The 22,692-nt window shown below is 34.3% G+C and overlaps 1 protein-coding gene across 1 annotated transcript; it reads right to left on the reverse strand.

The window, feature by feature from the left end:
• Window positions 1–325: 325 nt before the first annotated feature.
• On the reverse strand, window positions 326–20,629 carry RAD21L1 (RAD21 cohesin complex component like 1). Its single transcript, XM_006921676.1, has 13 exons — window positions 20,486–20,629; window positions 18,988–19,117; window positions 17,357–17,450; window positions 15,883–15,989; window positions 13,967–14,137; window positions 13,174–13,275; window positions 12,074–12,184; window positions 10,387–10,613; window positions 10,052–10,151; window positions 9,101–9,225; window positions 7,000–7,095; window positions 4,650–4,727; window positions 326–514 (listed from the first exon to the last, which is right to left on the reverse strand). The coding sequence occupies exons 1-13, from the start codon at window positions 20,627–20,629 to the stop codon at window positions 326–328; spliced, it is 1,674 nt and encodes a 557-aa protein (XP_006921738.1).
• Between the last annotated feature and the right edge of the window lie 2,063 nt (window positions 20,630–22,692).

Raw genomic sequence — 22,692 nt, forward strand, 5'->3', positions numbered from 1 at the left:
TAAAAAACATCCTTGAATGTTTCTTGAAAGCATATAGTATTTAAAAAATGTATTCTAAATGCAACATTGAAGTCAGAGTAATGGTAAATGCTATACATTCAAGTCAGCTAAGATAAAATGGCACTTAGTGATAATTCAGTATCTCTGTAAGCATACAGGTTTCCAGTTCTGGCTAAGATTATTCTGAACTTAAGAGAAATAGAAAGTTGGTCTGTCTATGAAATGGATCAGACCTTCAGCTGCTTCCAGACGGCTAATGCGTTAAATTGAACAATCTATACAAAAATTCCAATGATGACATTAATCTGCATGTTCTGGATTTCCTTCACATTTTATGGAACATTGGTCCCACCGTAGCTATAATATCTGCATAGGGGGCACTCTGGCTCAACTCAATAGCCCGCTGTTTTTTTAGGGCAAGAAAGGTATAAAATTTGGCAGCAGCTTGTTTTCGGTCACTATTTCTGCAGAGAGTCATCAGACTAAACAGCTGCATTCCCATCTTGTTGGATTCCTGGGAAAATAATTAGAAAAAAAGAAAAGGAAAAGAAAACAAGAAGATTAAAAGTAGAGTAGGCTGTGGATGCATAATCAACACCAAAAATATTGATATTTTTGAAATCCTTAAATGGAGAAATGCAAATGACTCATTAGTAAGCTTAAAAGCCATATAGGTCATTGAGCACAAGCTTGGTTCATTGAGAAAATGCATGCAAAAGAAATGAAGTATTATACAAATTTATAACATGTTATACAAATGTTAAGTCTTTTACAAAATGAATGTTATCATAAATGGCTTCCATGGAAATTGCAATTTAGACTTCCAGGGAGAGAAAAATCCACAGGACTTTGGGAGTCTCCAAATAATGAAAAGTATGAGCCTATCAGGCTTCTTTTCCTTCAAGGTACTGGGGAGGGGAGGTGACAATAAAACTCTAGTGGTAAATGTAGAATTATATTTGTAACATCTCAGTGGCAAGGCAATATGACTATGTAAACATCTCCCAGTTTCTTTGCGCAGGTTAAAAAGATTTTGGATTTACCGCTGGGTAACTGTGAACCTACTAGAACAAATTGAGGTACAACAAAGTGTTTAATTATGGATGAAGATAAATGCTTTTATGAAGACTAGTACTTGGAATCAGATTCCTTGAATATAAGCATAGTTTTTTTAGTTAGAAATACTGTGGTAAACACTGGCCAGTATCCCTATAACGTACTCCTTGGATAGTTGTAAAGCATTTTTAGAAATATCATATACAAGTTTTTTGCCAGTCTATAACATTTAACAAATTAGTAAGTTGAATACTTTATCATACTTCATCTCAACCAAAGGAGTGGCCCAGTGTCAGCAACCTTTCAGAGATGGCATGATAAGCCTTCATTTACTCTTTCTCTTGAGGAGACATGATGTGGATGGGTAACTTTTTCTCCTGGAAAAAAGTATAAGCTGGAGATGTGGGGTGAATCCCTTGAAAGTCTACTTGGGAGCAGTTAGACCCCTCAGTTCCACTCCAACACTTTGCTGAACCAAGAGACCCCTACTTCCATACCCTTGCAGGCTTTTTCCCCTGGAGAAGAGCACAGATAGCCTTTTCAATTTCAAGAATTCTTTTGAAAAATAGAATAAAAATAAAATAAAAATGTGCAAGATTGAACACATGTGCCTATTCTGTTCCCTCCAGAAACCCCTCTAAAATGAAGGAGGCAGGAAGTTGCCTTTGTAGAGATACCAACCGTTGAAACTCTAGCCTTGGGACACCAGGCACTGTGGATGGTAGAGAACTGTTATACCACAAACTGAGGAGGAGGAGTGGAGAATTTAAGTTCTACACTCTAAACAGTAAGACAGTCAGCTTTTCCCTTACCAGTGTTTGATTCCCAAAACATGGGTATCATGACTAGATATCATAATCAGTAGAGTTGAAGATTAAGCTCAGGAAACTGACCATTCTGAGTAGAAAACACTTATAGAGAATGACATCTTTGTGGGGGAGGGGTGCGGGGGGGGGGGGGGAGGGGCACCACCCAATTACTTCACTACAATGACCACAAGTCTACAAGCCCCAGCTATGCTTATGTAACTTCTAATCAGATTTTTGGTGTCTTACTCTTAAATAAAAACAGACAACTCAAAACATTTGAGTAAAATTTCTAACATTCAAGAGCAAAAGAGAATGCATTCAAGAGAATTGCCAAGGAAACAGATAATATAGAGAACAGAAGAAAATAACTTCTAAAAATTTAAGAAAAAACACTGCATCCATAAAAAATGCTTAGGATAATATTGAGAGAAAGCAGATCAGTGGTTTGCTTGGGGATGGGAGAGATTTAACAAGGGATTATCAAGAGATACAAGGAAAATTTGGGGGGTTGTACATATGTTCACTATCTTGATTGTGGTGATGAATTCACAGGTATATACAGATGTCAAAACTTATCTAACTGTATACTTTAAATTAGGTACAGTGTATTGTATGTTAATCATACTTCAATAAAGCTATTAAGAAACTAACTAAAGAAAAAGATTAAGATGCTATAAAATGAAAAATAATTAAAAACTAAAAAAGAATGGACAACAGAAAAGGTGAAAACAGAAATAAAATTTAATAGACCGGAACATAAAGTTAAAGAAATCTTCTAGAGAGTAGGGGAAAAATAGGATATTAATATAGGGAATAAAATATTTTTTTAAAAATTAAAGGCATAATTCAGGAGACCAAATATCTGACCCACCAGGTCCCACCTGCTAGACCAGAAAAAGAGAACAGATTAACAACAAAGAAGAAATCCAAGAAATACAAAACATTTCCTAGGACTCAAGGACATTGAACTTTCAGAATAAAGAACCCACTACAGGCTCAGCACAATAATGAAAAAAGACCCATACCAAAGCACATCATCATGAAATTTCAGGCCACTAGGGATAAAGAAAAAATATAAAAGTTTCCAGAGAGAAAATAAAGGTCACCTACAAATGATGACCAACCAAGCAGCATCTGACTTTTCAGTAACAATACAAGAAACAGAAATGTTACAAAGCCTTCGACACCTGAGAGAGATTATTTTCAAACAATGTTCAAAGACAACCAAACAAGTTAAAGGTAAAGAAAATTTCAGACTTGTGCGTAGGGTCTCTATCTCCTATGTATTCTTTATTTCAGGAAATTAAGAGAGGATGTTAACCAAAAGGAAGATCAAAGTACCAAGACATAGAGGAACTAATATAGGAAAAGACAAAGGAATTTTCACTTTATGGTAAAGGAATGTCCCAAGATAGAAACTGTGGAGTAGACCTATGAAACAACTAATCCAGATTAGAACAAGAGGATGTTGAGCTTCAGGAGGGATACCTTCAAGAAAAAAAAAATGGAACCAATGAATTAATTGATATATTCGACCATACTAAAAGGGGTTTTATTATGTTGCTAGAGAGTTTGGAAAAAGAATTAAGGATGGGTATATAGACACTAAGCTAAGAGAAAAAATGAGGTAATGATTAACTGCCCTAGCACTAAAATCCCCATAAAGTTGACAAGAAAATAAATTAATTCCACTATGAAATTTCAGTGTGAACTAATTTTTACATAGTCTTTGTCACTTAATATCTATTCTCCTCTCCTTCCATAGTAAAAGAATTATTAGCTGGGCCCAAGGTTGCTAGAGAAGGACTACATTTCCCATCTAGACGTGGCAAGGTGACTAAGTGCTGGTCAATGAAGAAAGAAAAGTGATACACACAATTACTGGGTTGTAAAGGAAACTTTGCTGCTGAATGGAATGTGGACATGGTGGATAGTCAGCCATTTTGGATCCTGAGAATAAAGAAAATGAGGTAAAGGGAAACTGAGTCTCTGACAACTTTATGAGTATAGGTGCCAAACCAGATTATACTTTTACCTGAGAGAGATATAAACTTCTATCTTTTTAAGCCATTGATATTTTGGTTCTCTGTCATAATCAAACTTGCATCAAAATTATACAAGTATGACACTATGAGCACTGAATACTGTGCTAAAAATACACTGGTGAAGGGAGAGATGTAACTTAACTAAATTTTCATTTTCTGTTGAATGAAGTAAATAGATAAAATTTAAAGCTGAAATATCAAGGAAATAAAAACATATAATTAGAAATATGGCTATAAATATTAAAAGAAATAGCTTAATATAGTTGCTTCTTGTGAGCAGGACTTGGGGATAAGAAGAGGTAAGACAAAAGACTTCTGTGTTTCCTTTTGAGCAATATAGGATAGTACTATTATACTTCTAAAATTATATACATGTATTATTTTGATAAAAATTATTTTGATAAAAATTTAAGTTAAATTTTAAAATTATCTGTTTCACTCTTAAACTGTTAAACTGTAAAAATTTATTGACAGCCTGCTAAAAACAAGAATTGGACATAGAACAGATGTCTAGGGGCATGAGTATAGGTAAGAAGTTGATAGAACATGTAGGCACCAAAAACAAATTTCCATATTTAGCCTTGGTTATACCACTCGAAACCATTTGACTCTAGTAGAATTTAGCCTCAGCAAAAACATGATGAAAAAGTTTCATTTTTTATTAATAACTAGAAGACTGAAGTTACATTTTACTTACTTTAAAAATAAAAAATAGGGTTGATAAACCCTACCATCTTACCCGTAAACTATTTAACATCTGAAGTATTCTTCGATTCCATATCTCTGTCTCAATATTTTGTTCATTTCCCAATGACTCCTGTTTGAATGATTGACAAAATATTTCACTTAAGTTTTACTGAATGTTTACTATTTGTCAGGTATAGTGTTAATTCCTGTAAGGAACACAACTATAACACTGGGTTCTGCCAAATAAGGAGCTTATAGGCTGATAATAGAACAAGACTAGCATACAGATAGAGATCAACTCTTGCAGGATTACATCTATATTCCCCAAGCTATCTTCTGATAAGGAGATTCAGAGTAAGAGATTCTGCAGTCTTTAATGGAAATGCATCCTAGACATTGGGCCCTTACTTTCAAAAGTAAAGTCAGCAAAGATTGCCACTTTTGGCTATAACTTATCCCAACCCTTGTTAATCTTAACTCGGTTAACAGGAGTAAATATAAAGCTATAGAAAAACTGCCTTGTATAGGCCTTTATTTGAACTTACTTGGTGATACAGGAGCTCTAACAATAACTGATGTTTAGTAGTTTGTGTACAATTGGGTTAGAAACCCAATTTTGGATTTTGAGGGTACCTTGTCCAAAAATGATCAACCTACTGCCTGTCATGTAATCTGAACAGATCCATTCTTTACAGTCTTTAAAACTTAGCTACCTTCAGAAACATCTCAATATTTAAAAATTGTAAAGTTCAAATCTCTGCACAGGAACTCACTCTAAGCACGTTCCAAATAACACCTTATAGGCTGAGAGCAGAAACTGGGCAGAGGAAAGGTGCCAATGAGTCTGATAAAAGAGCAGGCCTACGAAGGATTAGGGGAAGAAAAGTGACACAAATCTGACCTACTTGATAATTTTTCCTAGGCTAGCTCTGACCATGCAACCCAAAAGCATTTGTATCACCCTTATCACACAGATTCACTGTCAAGCTTTCATATATACCTCTAGAGCCCAGCTACTTCCTAAAAGTGCTTTCAATTTTGTGGACCCCAAGATGATTTCAGAAAGCTCCAGAATATTCTGTATGACATTTTAAATTATTTGAGGCTAAGTGGACAACTGAGTCCCCATTCCCACCAGCTGTACCAGCTTCCTGGTCCTACCTCTGCTGTATCCTTTCTTCCATCCCAAAGAGACAATTTGAAAATATGGTCACTATTCTGAAGAGTTTCCCAAATCCCTCTAGCTACAATTTATGCTTATTCTTTTCTGGTCTGTGTGGGATAAATAAGCTCATTCAATTATTGTTAATTTTTATTGTTAAATACAGAAAATGCTGTTTTTCAAATGTAAAAAGCAATGGTTGAACTCTTTGTTAAAGACCCATGAGACTGCAGCTTCACCTATATTGTACAACTAAACTAACCAGGAAAAGGCTCAGAAGAAATAGTCTGTGTGCTTTGCTGAAGCCTGTCCACTTGATCTATCTGGACACTCTCAGCTGAATCCATTGTGTGTAAAGCCCAGTGGATTATTAAAACAGCTGAACTTGTGCTGTGTTGTGGTTTGCTTGACCATGTATGAAAATAACCTGTGTCTATAGAGGCAAAGAGAAAGGCAAAAAGGAATCGACCCGCTTCTGGCTCAGCTGTTTAATGTTTCAGGTAAAAAGGTATTCTTGTCCTAGATTATCCAGATAATTCAGTCTGTTTTCCACATATTAAAAAACAATCTAATAGTCTTAGAACTTACCATAATGATAATTTATTTAAAAATAAAATTAATATCAGGGATTAAGTGTTTTGATATTATTTACGAAGAAACTTCTGCTAAAATTCATTACTTTCTTAAAAATGCCTTCAGCACTCTGGGACAAAAGAAAATAAGACAGTAACATATATGGAGTCAGGCGAGTCAGATGTTACATCTGGCTTTGCTATTGACTTGTGGCCCTTTGAGCAGACTATTTTCTTTTTCTGATCTCTAGAAGTCTTATATAGATATGGGATAGATATAGGCCTTGAGTCATATGATGCGTTAGAAAAAAATGCCCATATATATTTCGTTAAATGTCCTAGTCCATGCCCCTAATATAGCTATTTCTTTAGAGAGGTTTTAAGAGTAACTTTAAAAAAGTGATTCTCAATATTTTAAATCTGTGACTACCTTTGATAAGCATAAAAATTTCATACTTTCCTTTAAAATTATTTGAAGTTTCAAAATAAAGACAAAAAAAGTCAAAGCAATTCTGAATATATTTTATCAAACCACTCATACACTAATTTAAATTATAATTTTAGAAAATAACATGATAGCTCTAAAAACCAATTTTTAGGTAAATAAGGTATTAAACATTTAGGAACAAAGTTTTTAAGACCATTTCCAAGACTATGTATATATTTACCAGTTCAAATGGACAATTTTCAATTTCTTGTGCCAAGATGGCACTCAGTAAAGAGGATTCCTCAACAGCTGAGGAAACCATTTCAACAAGGTCCTGCTAAAGCAAATCAGAAAAAAAATAGGTACGTCATCACAGTAGTAGTAGTCATCACAGGAACAATCCCATTTTGTTAAATGCTTTAATCCCATGAATGTTCATTTATAAAACTAATTTAAAGTACTACCCACATTCTTAAAATATTATTTCTGAAATATCCCAGATTGGCAGCCCAACTTAAATATTCCTGTTTTCCATATGCCTCCTACGAATGAAGAACTTGCACACTCCATCTCCCCTTGCTTCCTATCCTTGTCCCTCCTATTTCTCTTGCCACTGCAGATCTCTTATCAAAAGTCTCTGCTGCTGTTTAGCTGAGGCTACTTTCCTTTGAAAAATTTATCTAGCCCCAGTCCTCTACCTCTATTCTCATGCCAGTACCAGGTGGCAGAGGAAGATCTACAAACTGAGGAAGAATGAGGGAAGGGATATTAATATCCCTACCCAGGGCCATGACAGGATTCTTGCCACCACTGCTAGAGCTGTCACTGGCAAAAGGGAAGAAAAACTATAAGTGGAAGGAGAGTGAAGACACAAAGGAAGAGGGAAAAAGAGAAAGCCAGGAATTCTCCATTCCCTATCGTCTCCCCTTTTCATTGCTATAGAAGCTGTCGGCCCCTTTTTCATCTTTAACCGGTTGCCAAGCTTCATTCCCCAGCTGTCATCTATGATCCTGATTAACTTAGGAGCTTCCTACGACATAGTTTACTTGATTTTTCACTTCAGCTTTTTAAAATTTTAGTGATTATAAGAGGTCACATTTTATTCTTTAATATACATATTTGTGGAGACTTACTATGTTTTTCTATTTTAATTTCTACGACTATTCTACATTTTAGATACTCTCTATTTTGTAGTTACTTTACATAAAAATTCTGTTTTATGAAGATTTGAAAATTATTAATCAGAATCAATATTTCTTTGTACCTTCAAACTAACTGAGCTCCCTTTCCTGACTATATTTCACATCTGTTCATCATTTTTGGAAGCAGAATAAGAATGAAATTGAAGGTTAAAGCATAAGTGTAGGACTAAGGAGTAAAAGGTACAGAAGAACCAATGAATCAATCTCTTTCCTTCACTTCAAGTACTCGGGAAAATCTATTTTATTAATATGTTAAAAAGTCATGAACTAAACCAGATTGCCTAACCAGAATTTTCAGTGGGTGTGCCCAAGTCCAAATAAGGAAGAGTAGTATTGGCAACCCAATATCTGGTATGCTGTCAAATATTTAGTAAAACACATTCTCTTTTAATGCATTATGAAATTGCCTTTCTTTCCCAGGGCATTCAGTTTCATTGTGGATTGACTTTGAATTCCCTTAGTGGTTATCAAAGAACAGTGATGATGGAACAGACCAGGAAAGCACTGGTTTATTTTTATCCGGTGTAACTACAATACTTACAATTGTACATTCAATAAACTGATGACTGATAAAATATTTTAAAGTACATTGTTTCCAAATGAATGTTTCTTGAATAACTATATTTTTCAAATAAAAATTGTCTTCAAATAAAAAATTTTTTAAATTTATTTTGGTCTTGGATCTTTAGATAATTTTTCAGATTCAAGGCTAAGGTAACTGGTGGATCTAAAACATATTACTCTTAGAGGTAGAAATGATGAATTAATGATCAGAGATAAAACATAGGTGTATTGTCTAGAATTCTAAAAGATTCCATGACATATTGAATGAGGGACTAGTAGGATTCTCAGCATATAACCAGAATCAAGTACAATCATTTATTTAATGTACCATGCAAAATACTATTTCAGGATGAAACTACTTATCTTGTGATTTACGATCCTAAACTTCAAGAAAATACTGTTCAGCAGATGAAAATCATGTTATATTCTGTAGTACTGCTACTTACTAAGTAAACTATAGGATAATAGATGAAATGTAAACTATAAATGTAAGAAAACATACCAGAGTCTCTATGTTCCTTCACTATATCTGTGTCAGAAAAATAATAATATTTTATGATTCTCTGGTTAACTTACCTCAGAGTTAATGTTTTTATTGGTAGCCTCATGAGAACTACAATTAGATCCACCAATCACATCCTTCCAAGTTTTGGGTTGACTTAACTCTTGCTGAAAATTTGGCTCTTCCATCTTGGAGGCCTCTGAATTATTAAGGAAGTAAACAAGATTTCACCAAAATATCTTTCAAACTTAAATTGCAATATGATTGTTACAAAAGAAAACTTTTGACATTCCATTGAAATTAAGCAAAGGGTACATAAACTCTTTATGGGTCCGAAGTCTGACATTTACCTTCTCTTTCACATAAGCCTCTTTATCACCTCGACGCCCTATCCTCCATCAACTACTCCCTTGGCACTCATCCTCATACATTCACTCACAAGACAAAATGGATAGTTCAAGCCCATCTTGGTATATTGTTCAGCACATTTTAATGATTTTAAGAAGAAAGCAGAGTTTCACTCACCACATAAGTTCGTTTTTATTATTCCTTTATATTAGCCACAATAATAATCAGCAATATTAACATACCATGTATCCTCTGGGTGTTTGGAAATTTTTATGTCTCAGGTTAATTGTATTATTTAAATGCTAGTTTTATCACTAGGTGACTTTTCATGTTAGTTGTCTTAAAAGTGAAACATTATCCTACTAAATATAAAAATTTTCTTTGTTAGTGTGTAAGTATTACCTTTGGGGGTGGGGGAGGTGAGAAAGAGTAAGATTAAGATTAGTATGCATAGTATATATACTTCATCTTTTTATGTAGCTTTTTGGACAAAAATTAATCTGCAAAGCAGAAAAATACAATGCTGATGTAGCAATTTTTTTTAAGTTCAAATATGCTTCTAGAGACAGCATTTATACTTAGGAATACAGAATTGGATCCCATCTTCATTTTGAAATGTAAAATGAAATTTTTGTTTCTACATTACCCTCAACATCAACAGAATTAGGATGCCTCACCTACTATGTTTCTGCTTCCAATTTCTTCCCTTACTGACTCCTTCTGTATCACTTTTCTTCCAAGTTTAAAGCCAGAGGACAGAAAGCATTTTGTAAACAACTGTAAAAATATACATTTTTGTTTCTCATTTTTGTACAAGTAAAGCAATTCAATAAAATACAAGCAACCATATGCTAAAAAGTCAAAATTATAATTCATGTATACACATCCAGCAAGTTAACTCAAAATAAGGAGGTATTTTTTCACAAGTTAAATTCTGCTGTATGAGTGTAAATATGCATTTATTTATTTATAACCAAACACTGTACCCACGTAAAAGGATGGAAAGTATTACCACTTTCAGTTCAGTATGAATCAAATCCTGGGCAGCAGTCGACAGAAGTGTATCCACTCCTCCCCTCTTCTTCCACATCATCAGTCTTTGGGTAGGGGGTGCAAGTTCCAAAACTGTGAGTGTGTCAGTAAATGAAGTAAGTTGTTTATGCATAATTTTGCTACTGATCTCCTTGACTGGATCTATGAGCAACTTCCTCTTTTTGCCTTTCTTTTTCCAAGCAATGTCTAAATATAAGAAATAGGCACAAAAGTTATTGGTTGTACAGCTCTATAAAATGGTATTCTAGGTACTGCACATCTAAGAAATGTCTACCACAATACAACCTACAGAATTGTATAGGAAAGAAAATCCCCTTCTTCCTACTGAAAATTATGCTTTACAAAGCTTTTGTACAACTAGAGTGTCTAAGCAGCCAACAGTTGACACATTTTGTAAGGTGTTCCTCAAAGATGCCGAGGAAGGAATCTGTTCACCTACTCAGTGGACAACTGAGCAAATGTGGAGCAGAGGATATATTGATCAGCAAGTCACTCAATTCTGAGGTCCCTTAAAATATCTACATAACAGCATAACTTTTTGAAACACTAATTTGTTTTTGTCCAGTGTATTTTTCCCTCCCCCACTAAAATTCATGCACAAAGTCCAAGTGGGTAGCTAGGCCCATGGTATTTCATTCTTATAGGTAATTTTACCAGTTTGAAAGCAGAAGTCAAGCTTTTCCTTAGTAAAGATGCAAAAGGGAAGGAAGCATTAGATTTCCCAGAATGGGTAAAGATCTGTGATCAGATGGAGCCTGAAGGAACAGGGAACTGATTGCTGATGTGCTGCAGTAAAATCCTGGGAACATAACAAGATCCCAGGAGGGTGGGCTGTGTAATGACCCCAGAGGCTATGTAGGCTGGGACAGTGGGTACCACAAACTGGTGTGGCTGATGACCAAAGGTTCCCTTTCACCTGTTACACACCTCCCCTCAATTTTGATATTAATGGATTAGGGCAGATAAAAGAGCTATGCAGACTAAAATTCTTGCTGGCCGAGTGGAAGAGAGGCTCAGAGTTGAATTTAGTAAAGAAAAAAAATGGAATCCCTTATTTCTTGCAAGTCCGAGTTTATAAATTAAGATCCCTATCAATTATACTACTTAAAACTACGATGTTCTTAAAAGGTCTAGTTATATATTAGATTCATATTTATTGTTTATTCCTAAAAACAATATGATAAACAATAAACAATATGTTTATTCCAAAAACAATATGTTTTTATTCCTAAAAACAATGATTGAGGTTAAACATTAGAGGAGATAGTTTCTCTCTTCTGAAACTTTTATTCCTATTTTATATTCATTTGCATGTTTATTTATTTCTTGATCAGACTGTAAGCTTCTTAAAAGCAGGAACTATGTCTTCTTCATCTCTGTTCCCAACACAGAGTAATGGCTCAATAAATACTGGAATTGAACTCAGTCTTAAATTTTCCAGATTTCCAAACTGGAAATATGGTTTGACCAGGACTAAATATAATGAAAGGATCATCTCAAATTTACATCACACTCTTCCTCTATTATCTGACAAGTGTTATTATTAGATCGACTACCTCCTATAATATTTCGTAGATTATACAAATATCTAACAGTAAATAACATAGTAGGTGTCAAAAATAAAAATAAATACATGAATGACTGACCTGAAGCATCAATTGGATCAAGGGTAAATCTTTCCTCTTCATTTGATAATGCGGTTGCATCTATTTTTTCATTTTCAGGTAGACATATACGCTCTGAATTTTCTGGTTCTACTAAACACCACCACCATAAAAGGAATTATTTTTTAAAAAATAGTTATGTTACAAGCTAGAGGACTATATGAGAATTAAAGTAAAAGATAAACCAATTGAAGATTTATATATTGCTAACTAAAGCCACATCTGGATTCTTAGAATTATGTATTTAATAGAATTGAAGAGATTCAGATATTATATGATCTGGGACCCAAAGTGTTTAGGTGAGTTGAATATTATCACTCTCTTTTGCATATGTGACATATGAGGCTAGACTTAGATGTGACTGTAGTCACAGCAAAAGTCAAAACAGTGGTACCAACCATAATAAATGACTGACATAAATTTGATTACATGTTTGCTAAAATATTTTTTTAATATTTTTAATCTGTTAAACCTTTTAATTATTAGTTGACCCATAAAGAACCATAACTAAATTGTTATTGCCTATCTCTATTCATCTTTTAAAGCTCCACTATTGTGTTAGAAAGCAAATGTAACATCAAAAAGAATGAAAAATCAAAATGGGGCTAACTGTACTTTTAATTCTTAAAATAGACTAAAAGACCTCAAATCATTTGAGGTACCTTCACATGAATTTCAAGTAGAAAATATCCCCCCCATCTATAATTTCTCTCAAGTTGTATATAGATTGTCAAACCATATTACTATTAATAATTAAAAGCCATATTAATGTCAAACATTAATGATTTTTTAATGTAACATATATTAATTTAATTATTCAAAAGAACTGTATTTTAGGAGAGTATTTAAATGTGCTCTCATACCAAATAAACCCATGCCTGGTTAAATAACCATTATAGTACCTTTCTCAGAACCCAGTTTTCTACTCTACATTGTCTAGAGTCAGATTAAGAGAGTTTAAGAAACAATGTTTTTTACTACTTTTTGCTATAGTATACTGCTGTTTAAACTCAGAAGTTCTGAGGCTTAATTTGAATGTTAGCATCTGTTCACTTTCTACACAAAGGAAAATTTCAACATACCCATTATATTATCAGGAGGCTCAGGAGGCAGGGAAATTTCTCCGTTCAATTGCATGTCTTCTAATTCTAACAGGATATTCTCATCATGTTGCAATAGATTGTCTTTAAAAACACAATATTTTTGTCATACAGAGTTGAACCTATCATTTGTTCACTAAAATTTTATTAACATTATTGTATGCAAGGAATTGTGAATGGATGCAAAAATGAATGAACCTTAAGTACTTAAATTTGATCGCTTACAGAGACTATCACATTTCATGCAGGATGACATAGAATTTTATATATTTCCTTTCCTTTATTAAAAATCTATTTTAGGTGTTTGAGTTCAAGAAATATTTACTAAACTTATGTCAAGATAGTAGCCTTGTTACAAAGCTGCCTGAATTGTCTACTCTATTTCAATTATTATTTTATAATATCATAATATAAAAACAAAATAATATAAAATGCTGGCAGATCCTTTAGAATAGTTTTCCCACAATTTGTTAAAGAAAACAATGTTTTTTAGTATATTTTGTGAGGAATATCTCTAAAATTAGGAATTTTTAAAAATAAAAACAAGCAGTATTTCACAACCTTTATGGAAAATGTGTTTAAACAGTTGGCTACTTACTTAGACCTAGCCTAAAAGTTTAAATATACCATATACTTTGAAAACTTGTATAAAAAATGTGTTGGTTTATAAGACATCGAAGCATATCTGAAATTTTAGTTTGATCTAATAAATCCACTAATACACTACAGTAATTTGATAAATTACTGTATATTTCTATAGACCCAGACAGCATACCAATCATTTCTCCTGCAGCCCCCTCATCTCCAAATCCATCTCCGCTGTCATAGAAGAGAGTTTTTTCTCCAATGACACTTTCAGAACTATGTTCAACTAAAGGACCACTGGAATTCAGCAATATGTTGTCATCAAAGAAGCTGTGTCTTCTGAGAATTTCAGATTCCTCCCCTAAATAAATATATATCATTAATCCTGAATTAGTCAAGGAAACGCAGAATTTTAGGGTTAGAAAGAAATTCAGATATCATCTTTTATAGCCTCCCTCATCTTACCGATAAGGAAAATGAGAGCTAATAAACTTATTTGAATTATTAAACTAAAGTCGCTTAATCAGTGGAGGTTGGATTTGTAGTCTAATGCTTTTTCCCAAATACTAATACTAATACTAATACTAATACTAATACTACCAAAACATTAGAATAGAGTTTTTAGTTGTGGTACATTTTAATAATTTCCCAGAAGGTTATTATTGGCAGTGGGAGGTAGGTCATGTTCAGCTTGATCAAGTATTATTTCATATTATTTTAAGGATAATTGCTTGTGTAATTTATCCATAATGGGAGTTCATAAAATAATGAGTATATCTGCCATCTTAGGAATGGAAAGGTAGGTAAAATATTAAAGAATGGGCTTAAAACATTCATTCAATAAATGTTTATTGAATAACTGGGTATTAGTCAATATGGTAGGGGTTAGAGATACAGCAGGAAAAAAGATAAAAATTGGTCAGCTAACATTAACTGAGTGCTTATTATGTGGATTATAGAAGATACTATTATACAGACAAGGAAATACATTTACAGAAAGGTTTTGTACACCGTCATCTAATAAATGACAAGAGCCAGGATCTGAACCCAGGAGAGAAAGTGGTAATATAATTATTAGAATTCTGACTGGTGAAATATTTTGCCAAATGGAGAAATGGGAGAAAAATCCTGAGACACTGACAGCAGCAGATAAAATAAACTCCCTGCTTCAAACTGGCCTGCTTTCAGATTGGCACTCAACAAATTCATATTCTTTCCTTTCCTTGGGTTTGAATCTCTAGGTCCAGTAGTCTGAAACTTCGAAGGGTCAGAGATTGATCTTCTATTCCCGCCCTTTAACAACCCATATTAGTGCTAGTCAGTAAAGAAAGTCATGAAGTATTATTCATATTGAAAATTCTTCTATAGACACACATCTTCTAGAAAGTAAGAGTTGAAAAGGCAACCTTCATTGCGCTGGACTAAAGATTTGCTCAATAGGAAAGACTGACTTTTTAAAAAAGAACTAAAGATATGTTCACATCTTCTAGGTGCAGCTTCATAGCTCCCGAAAGAAAAATCATCCTTGGTCAATAAGATAATAACATTTATGAATAGACACTGTATTCTTAGCACTGAGCATCACAAGAACCCGAGCTCACACACACAAAAAAATTAATGAAATAATCATTGTCTTCAATCTTATATTGTAATCCAGAATAGGATGAATTAATATTAAGCATTTCTTAGAGGACACGAGATTTAAGTTTGTTTTTGAAGGAGAGAAAAAAATTACTTATTGATGGGAAGGATTAAAAGAGGGAATAAGGGAAATAATCCTGTTGTTGCTAATAGTATCCCAATTTTACAGATAGGGCATTAAGGCTTAGAAAAATTAGATAATTTGCTCAAAATCACATAGGAAGTCAATAGAGAAAACCCATATTCAAATCCAGGTCTGTTGGTCTACTAAGAACTTGTTCTTCCTACATATAATAAAAAAAGGCAAGGACAAAATTATTGGGGGTTACATTTGTATATTGAAAAATTCATTCTGAAGATATTTCTACTGACAAAGCAATAGCTATTTCTATTGGCATTGTTTCAATAAAAAATGCAAATATAACTGATTGTGAATTGTAATTTTAATTTCTCAAATATCCTCACCAAAACTCCCAGCTTGGAAAAGTAGATCATTGCCATAATCTTCTTTAAGTGTTATTTCTTCTGGTCTGCTTTGGTTCTGAGTAAATTGTTCTGAAACATCAATAGCACTATGGAGAAATATAAGATTGGGGAAAACTTGTGAACAGAACACAATGATTTTGTAGTATACTACAATACAACAACAACAACAAAATAGGTTTTATTATAAGAATAAAGGAAATTTTTTACTTTTTCAATAGAATTGTTTCTCCTCTTCCTCCTCTTCCTCTTCTTCTCTCTTCCTTCCTCCCCCCGACACCCCACCACTTTCTCACTCTCTCTTAAATCTATACTCATTCCCTTGGGGATCTCTTATGTCTCATGGTTGAAGTTCCATCTGTATACTGACAACTCCCAAATTTATACATCCCACCCAGACCCAGATATTCAACTACCTACTTAACTCCCCTTGGATGTATAAGTTATCTCAAAACTTATATCCCAAACCTAATTTACTTCCTTCACCCTGCCATTCTTAAACCTGTCATTCCCTAGTTATCCTAATATCATTAAGTGGTAACTCCATTTTCATGGCAAAAATCATATAGTCATCCTTCACTCCTCTCTCTTAAAGCTATATAAAATCTGCAAATCCTGTTGGCTTTGCCTTCAAAATATATCCATAATTTGACTGCTACCACCTCGATAAAATGAAGGCTGAGAATTATGGACACTATCATTCCTCACCTGCACTTCTTACTGTAATAATCTTCTCACAGGCTCTCTGCTTCTTCCCTTCCCCCCTCATAATAAGTAGCCAGGGAAAGCACATTGAAATCAAATCAAATCTAGTCACTCTCCTGATCAACACTTTCCTGTGCTCCCTGAGTAAAATAAAAGTCCTTATTGTAGCCTCCAACACCCTCTATCGTCTGCATCCCCAGCTACCTCTCTGATCTAGGACCCACATTTATTCCATACCAGTCTTACTTGCCTTCTTGTTATTCCTTGAAAATGACCAGTGTGCTCTGCTTTAGGGCCTTTCTACCTGCTCTACCTGGAACATTCTTCCCCATATTACTTAGTGATTCATTCCTTCATCTCCTTCAGGTTTCTGTTTGGAACTTATTAGAAAAGTCTTTCTTGACCATTCTACCATTTATTTTATTTTCTGTCTACTCCATCTGTTTATTGTCTCTCTACTCCAACTAAAATGTAAGATTCATGAGGCCAGGAGCTGTGTTTTATTCATTGGCATATGAAAGGCATCCAAAAAATATTTAGTCAATGAATAAATGCATATACTGTCAAAAATGTAAACTACATTCAGCAAATATGATATATTTTTGGTGTTATATTTTGAAATTTCACACTAAATTTAAGCTTTTGTCAACTACATGTTTACTTTGGTTGTTAAGCACATCCATTTGTGTTCATAGAATCTGAAGGTGAAAATATCAAGAAAATCAAACGAAAGGAAAATAAAATAATTTACTTCACATTCAGGGTGTCAAAATCATGAAATTCTTCTGGCAGTGTGATAGCACTGTAAGCTGCTTCAAAATTCTCTTTTGGAAGGTCAACTAGTCCTGAAAAGAATAAAAAACCATATCCAGTAAGCAATGATGCTATAAAAAATAAGAAATTCCCAATTAAATCTTTCATTTGAGACTTTCTCTCACGGGACTACTGCTTAGTCTTCGAACTGGTTTCTCTGTATCCACTCCTGCCACTCCTCAGTCCATTCTCCACAAAGCAGCCAGTGATATTTTAAATACAAAATCAGATCAGATCACTCCCATGCTTAAAATGATTCAGTGACTTCCCCAGTATATTTAAATAAAATCCCAATTTCTAATCAGGGTCTCTGCAGCCCTACAAACCTATCGGCATCATCTAATGACACTCTCTCCCTCACTCACTATACTCCAACAACACTGGCCTTTTTGTTCCCCGAACAAGTCAAGCACTTTTCTACCTCAAGACCTTTGCTCTTGCAGTTCCCTCTGCCCAGAATGCTATTCCCTCAGGGACTTTTTACATGGCTGGGTATTTCTCATTCTTCAAGTTTGAGCTTAAATTCTGTCCTCTCAGAAAGGTTTTTCCTGACTAGCCTAACTAAAATAAATTTTGCTGTTCTTTTCTGTTATAGTCCTCTCTATATTCTTTCATAGCATAATCATGATCTATAATTATTGTAATAATTTAAAAAACCTTTTTCCTTATCTGATTTCCTCATCAGACTAAAAGGGACCTTATTTGTCTTGTTTGTTCTTATATCCCAGAACCTTATGTAGTGTTTCACAAAAAACGTGGGGTCAGTAAATATTTGTGGAATATATAAATTAAACAATGAACCAATGAACCATATTTGATATCGTAAATCTACCTAGAGATTCCACAAATATTTTAAATAAAGAAAAAACTCTTTCAACCTCAATTCAACAAATAATAACTGGGGGAATAGTATGTGCAAGGCACTGAGAAAAGTACTATAAGAAATTCAAAAAATAAATATGACAAAGATGTTGCCTTTAGGAGACTGCTGACTAGAGCGAGAGGCAAAGCATATACCTAAATAACCATAATACAAGATGGAAAATGATGAATGTCTTAAAATTAAAATTTGAAGGCATTTTATCTATGATATATGTATGCCTCTAGCACTTTCAAATGCCTAAAGATGTTCTATAATATTTCATAAATAGCATGCTACTTAGAGTCTTGAGAATTCTGAAAACAATAACTGATTGGTATCTGGGTTTTGTCAATCACATTATTTCTAAGTGATCTCAAAAAGATAAAAATAGATATGGCAAACTAAATGACCCATTAAAACTGAATATTAGAATTTCTTATACAAGTTTGGTAGCTTTAAGTATGTTTCTTATGCAAATACACAGAAACTACAAGTTTTTGAAAGCATAACTTTTTCCTACAAACCTGGAAAAGAACAAGTAAAAGAATATAATTTTTCCTTAACCATGGAAAATTAGATTCAGTCAAAAGAAAGTTACATTCATTATACTCACCCTCAAATTATGGATTGCTGCCAATTTAAAAAGTTCACCCAAAACAAAAATGGAAAAAGGAACCAAGGTAGTAACACAAAGCAATATTGCATACCTGGGCGAAATGTCATCTTCATTTTAAGCAATGCTTCACTGCAATCTGCCAAAAGATATTTTGCCTTCCTATTATAGATTCGAACAACTCCTAAAAGAAGGTGTCCTGAAGTTCGAAGTGCAATTTTCACCTTTCAATAATTTAAAAAGTATTAGAATAAAAATTAGATTCATAAACCCTGTTCTTTGAAAATTACAAAATAATAAGAATTTCTTCTCTTTAAAAAACAGACATTTTGCAAACAGAGACTCATGGACATGGACAATCGACTAATGGTTACCAGCGGAGAGGGGAGAGGGAGAAAAAAATAAAATGTTAAAAATAAATAAATAAATAAAAATACTTACTGATGATAAACAACAAAATCAACTTAACCTTCTACCAAGTTAATGGTGGAAACAAAGTAAATAGAAACATAAGTTAACTATTTTACATGGTGAGGTAAAAGTTAAGTGATTTAACTTAATAAGAAACATAAGTTAACTATTTTACATGGTGAGGTAAAAGTTAAGTGATTTAACTTAACTTTTACCTCACCATGTAAAATAGTTAACTTATGTTTCTTATTCAGTGAAGATAATCTAATGTTGAATTTGGGCGAAGTCTGCTATTATTGGTTTCATAGGAAGAATATAAACTACAGTCAGGTAGACCTGGACTCAAGCCTTGCTCAGTTGCTGAGTCATTTAACCTTCCTGAAGTTTAATCAATTAACAATCGCTACAATTTATTATATACTTATTTTGTGTCAGGCATTGTCCTAGGGACTTTTGATACATTAAATTAATTTTGACAGCAACCTCTACTTACAGAAGAAAAAAGAGACTTATATAGGCCCAAAGTAACACAACTATTAAGTGATGGAGCAGGAATTAAATTTGACCAAAAGTTCATACTCTTAATTAAGCCTATTTCATAGGATTGTTGTGAAGATTAAATAAACTAATGAACATAAAGTCTAGTCCAGTGCCTGAAACATAGTAGGTTTTCAATTATAATTTATCCTCTCTCAAGCAGAAAAATACTTAGCCTATAAAAATATTAAAATATTTTAATATAAATCTTAATAGCCTGTTACAGTTTTCATAATGAACATAGTACTGTATTGTTTATCAAGTGTTTTCATATATATTTTGATTTATACTCAATTCTCCTTTCTACTCTCCCCATTCATTCACTCATTATTTTTCTAAGAAATACTTATTTGGTAATTACTATGTATAGAATATTTTGTTAGGAAATATAAAGGATTACAAAATATGTATAAAACATGCCATTTATCCCTCAGGGTCCAATCTACTTATGATAAACATATAAAACAATTACCAACAGAAACCAATACGTGTATATGCTCAGGCAATAAATGGTATAGGAATTAAAAGTGAGACCATTTGAGAAGTAAAACTTCCTTGGAAATGTATTTCATGATGTAATGTATTTTAATTCCTTTTCTTTCCACAAGTCATGGCAAATACATACTATAATTTTAATAACATACCTTAGGTGAAATAATTTTTTCAATGGTTATCTCTAGATTACATTCAAATACATGGGCCTTCGTGAGTTTCTTCTCCCAGTGAGCTGCAAGCCAGATTTTGGCCAATGGCCCTCGCTTACTCATAAGCACATGTGTGTAGAACATGTTGCCTGTATTCCTTAGTTGTATTTAACGAACTAGAGAGAACTTTAAAAGATATTTAAAATTTGATTACGAAAACTTTTTAGTGTTATTTTATAACACTAAAAACATTCTTCATTCATTCTATAAAAATAACACTCAGATTATCTTCTAATTCAATGTATTAGTCAATTCGAATTATTTTCTTATACAGAAGAAACCCTTATTTAAAATACAAAAATGATAAACTAATAATAGAGACCTATTAGATTGTGAACCACACCTGGTTTAAATGTATCCTGATCACTAATCACTTTTTACATTTACTTATTTTATCCTATAAAAGGTTTGAGTTCTCTAATCAATATAGTCAAATAAATAGAGGAAAAAAACCTGGGAAAAATAGGAGCTGGAAATGGAAAAAAACAATACAATAGGAAAAAGTGGACAAAACTAAGAAAAATAAACACAAGTCATTTCTTTTCTAAAACTTAAGAATTTGAGAAGTGTTGGATCATTGATTTATATCCAGATGTTGAATTTCTTTGTCCTCTTCAAGATGTTCTGATTTATCAACAATATATTAATTTTTGAAATAAAAATAATATAACTCCAAAGGACCATAAAGTGGAAAAAATAAGAAAACAAGAAACTATAGGGAAAAAATCAGAAGAAAGGAAACAAGAATTAAATTAAAATGTTTTGAAATAAGAGTGGTAAAAGAAAACCACTTAAAATAAAAAGAATTTATGCACATTTCTACAAATTATACTAGTCTCAATAATATCATAAGCCTCCATTATTAAGCAAAGGGATGTTATAATAGTGTGGCTGACTTTCTAAAGAATAAAATTATTGCTCACATATAAGTAATCTTAAGCTGCCACTATAAAAGCTTCTTTTCTTGTTCTTTTCTACTCAAAGTTCTGAGAAAAGAGCAAATTGAGCCAAAATGAACACAAAAACAAAATCGGCCACAAAATTAACAATTTAGCTTAACTTTGATCAATGCCCATTTCCACCCCAAGTATAAAATCATTGAGCCCCAAAGAAAAATTATGCAATTTACCAAACCACATTACGCAATGGAACAGCTAGAGATTTTAATGTTTATAGTTTGTGTCTGTCTTGGTCCCACTTTCTCCCTTTCTAGTCTGTGTGTTTGGTATCTTGGAATAAATTCCAATTTGTCTTTTAAAATTGCTCCCGGTTGTATAATTATTAATGTACTTTAAGAACAAAATACAACCCTGTGGTTTAATATTCCTGAGACACTGATTTTCCTGAGCACATATTCCCACCCCCACCTCACCTCCCCCAAATCCTCCCCCCAAAACCCCAAAAGTCCCGAGGGTGATTTTTAGGTTGAATTTACTCCGTGCAAAGTCAAGCGAACGCTAATGCATGGACCTAGGCCCCAGGGAAGTGGGGTAAGGGCGGTGGGCGAATGGCATCCGGGGCGGAGGAAGGGGCGAGGGCGGACTAGGCCGGGATGCTCGGGGAGAGAGCCTGGGGAGAGCGACGAGGGCGAGCTCCTTTGCGGGAGCAAACAGGGGTGAGAGGCGAGGAGCAGAAAGGTGCTGGGGAGGGGTGTGTCCGGGATTGTGAGGAGACTCGGACACCAAGCGCAGGGACGCCAAGACCTCCCTCCACAGACGACTCCTCAGCGCTCAAGGCCGGGTGCTCAGTGAGGGAAACTGAGGCCAGAGGGGGACCACAGCGTGGGGGAGACCACGGGCCGCGCGTCCAGCCCACGAAGGGCTGCGGGTGGCGGCGTTTCTCCCTCAGGCAGGGGCTTTGTGGCTCGTGCGGGTGAGGGGCCCAGCGGGGCGCGTGCGGGTGCGGGGGGCCTCGGCCCCCGTCACTCAGCCTGCTTTCAGCTCCCGGGTTCCGCCCGGCCCCTCGGGCTGTGCCCTACTTTCTGCGTCGTATCTAATGAACAGCGCGCCGGAGAAGGGTCTGCGAAGAGGAGTGTCCAGGTTAGCGCGTCGTGTCTGAGGCGGTCGGCTCCCAGAGCGCCCGGGCGTCAGCCAGTGCGCTGCCCGAAAAGGGGCGGGGCGAGAGGGCGGGGCAGTGGGCCGGGGAGA

This window comes from Pteropus alecto, unplaced genomic scaffold (genome assembly GCF_000325575.1).
Source record: "Pteropus alecto unplaced genomic scaffold, ASM32557v1 scaffold45, whole genome shotgun sequence".
NCBI lineage: Eukaryota > Metazoa > Chordata > Mammalia > Chiroptera > Pteropodidae > Pteropus > Pteropus alecto.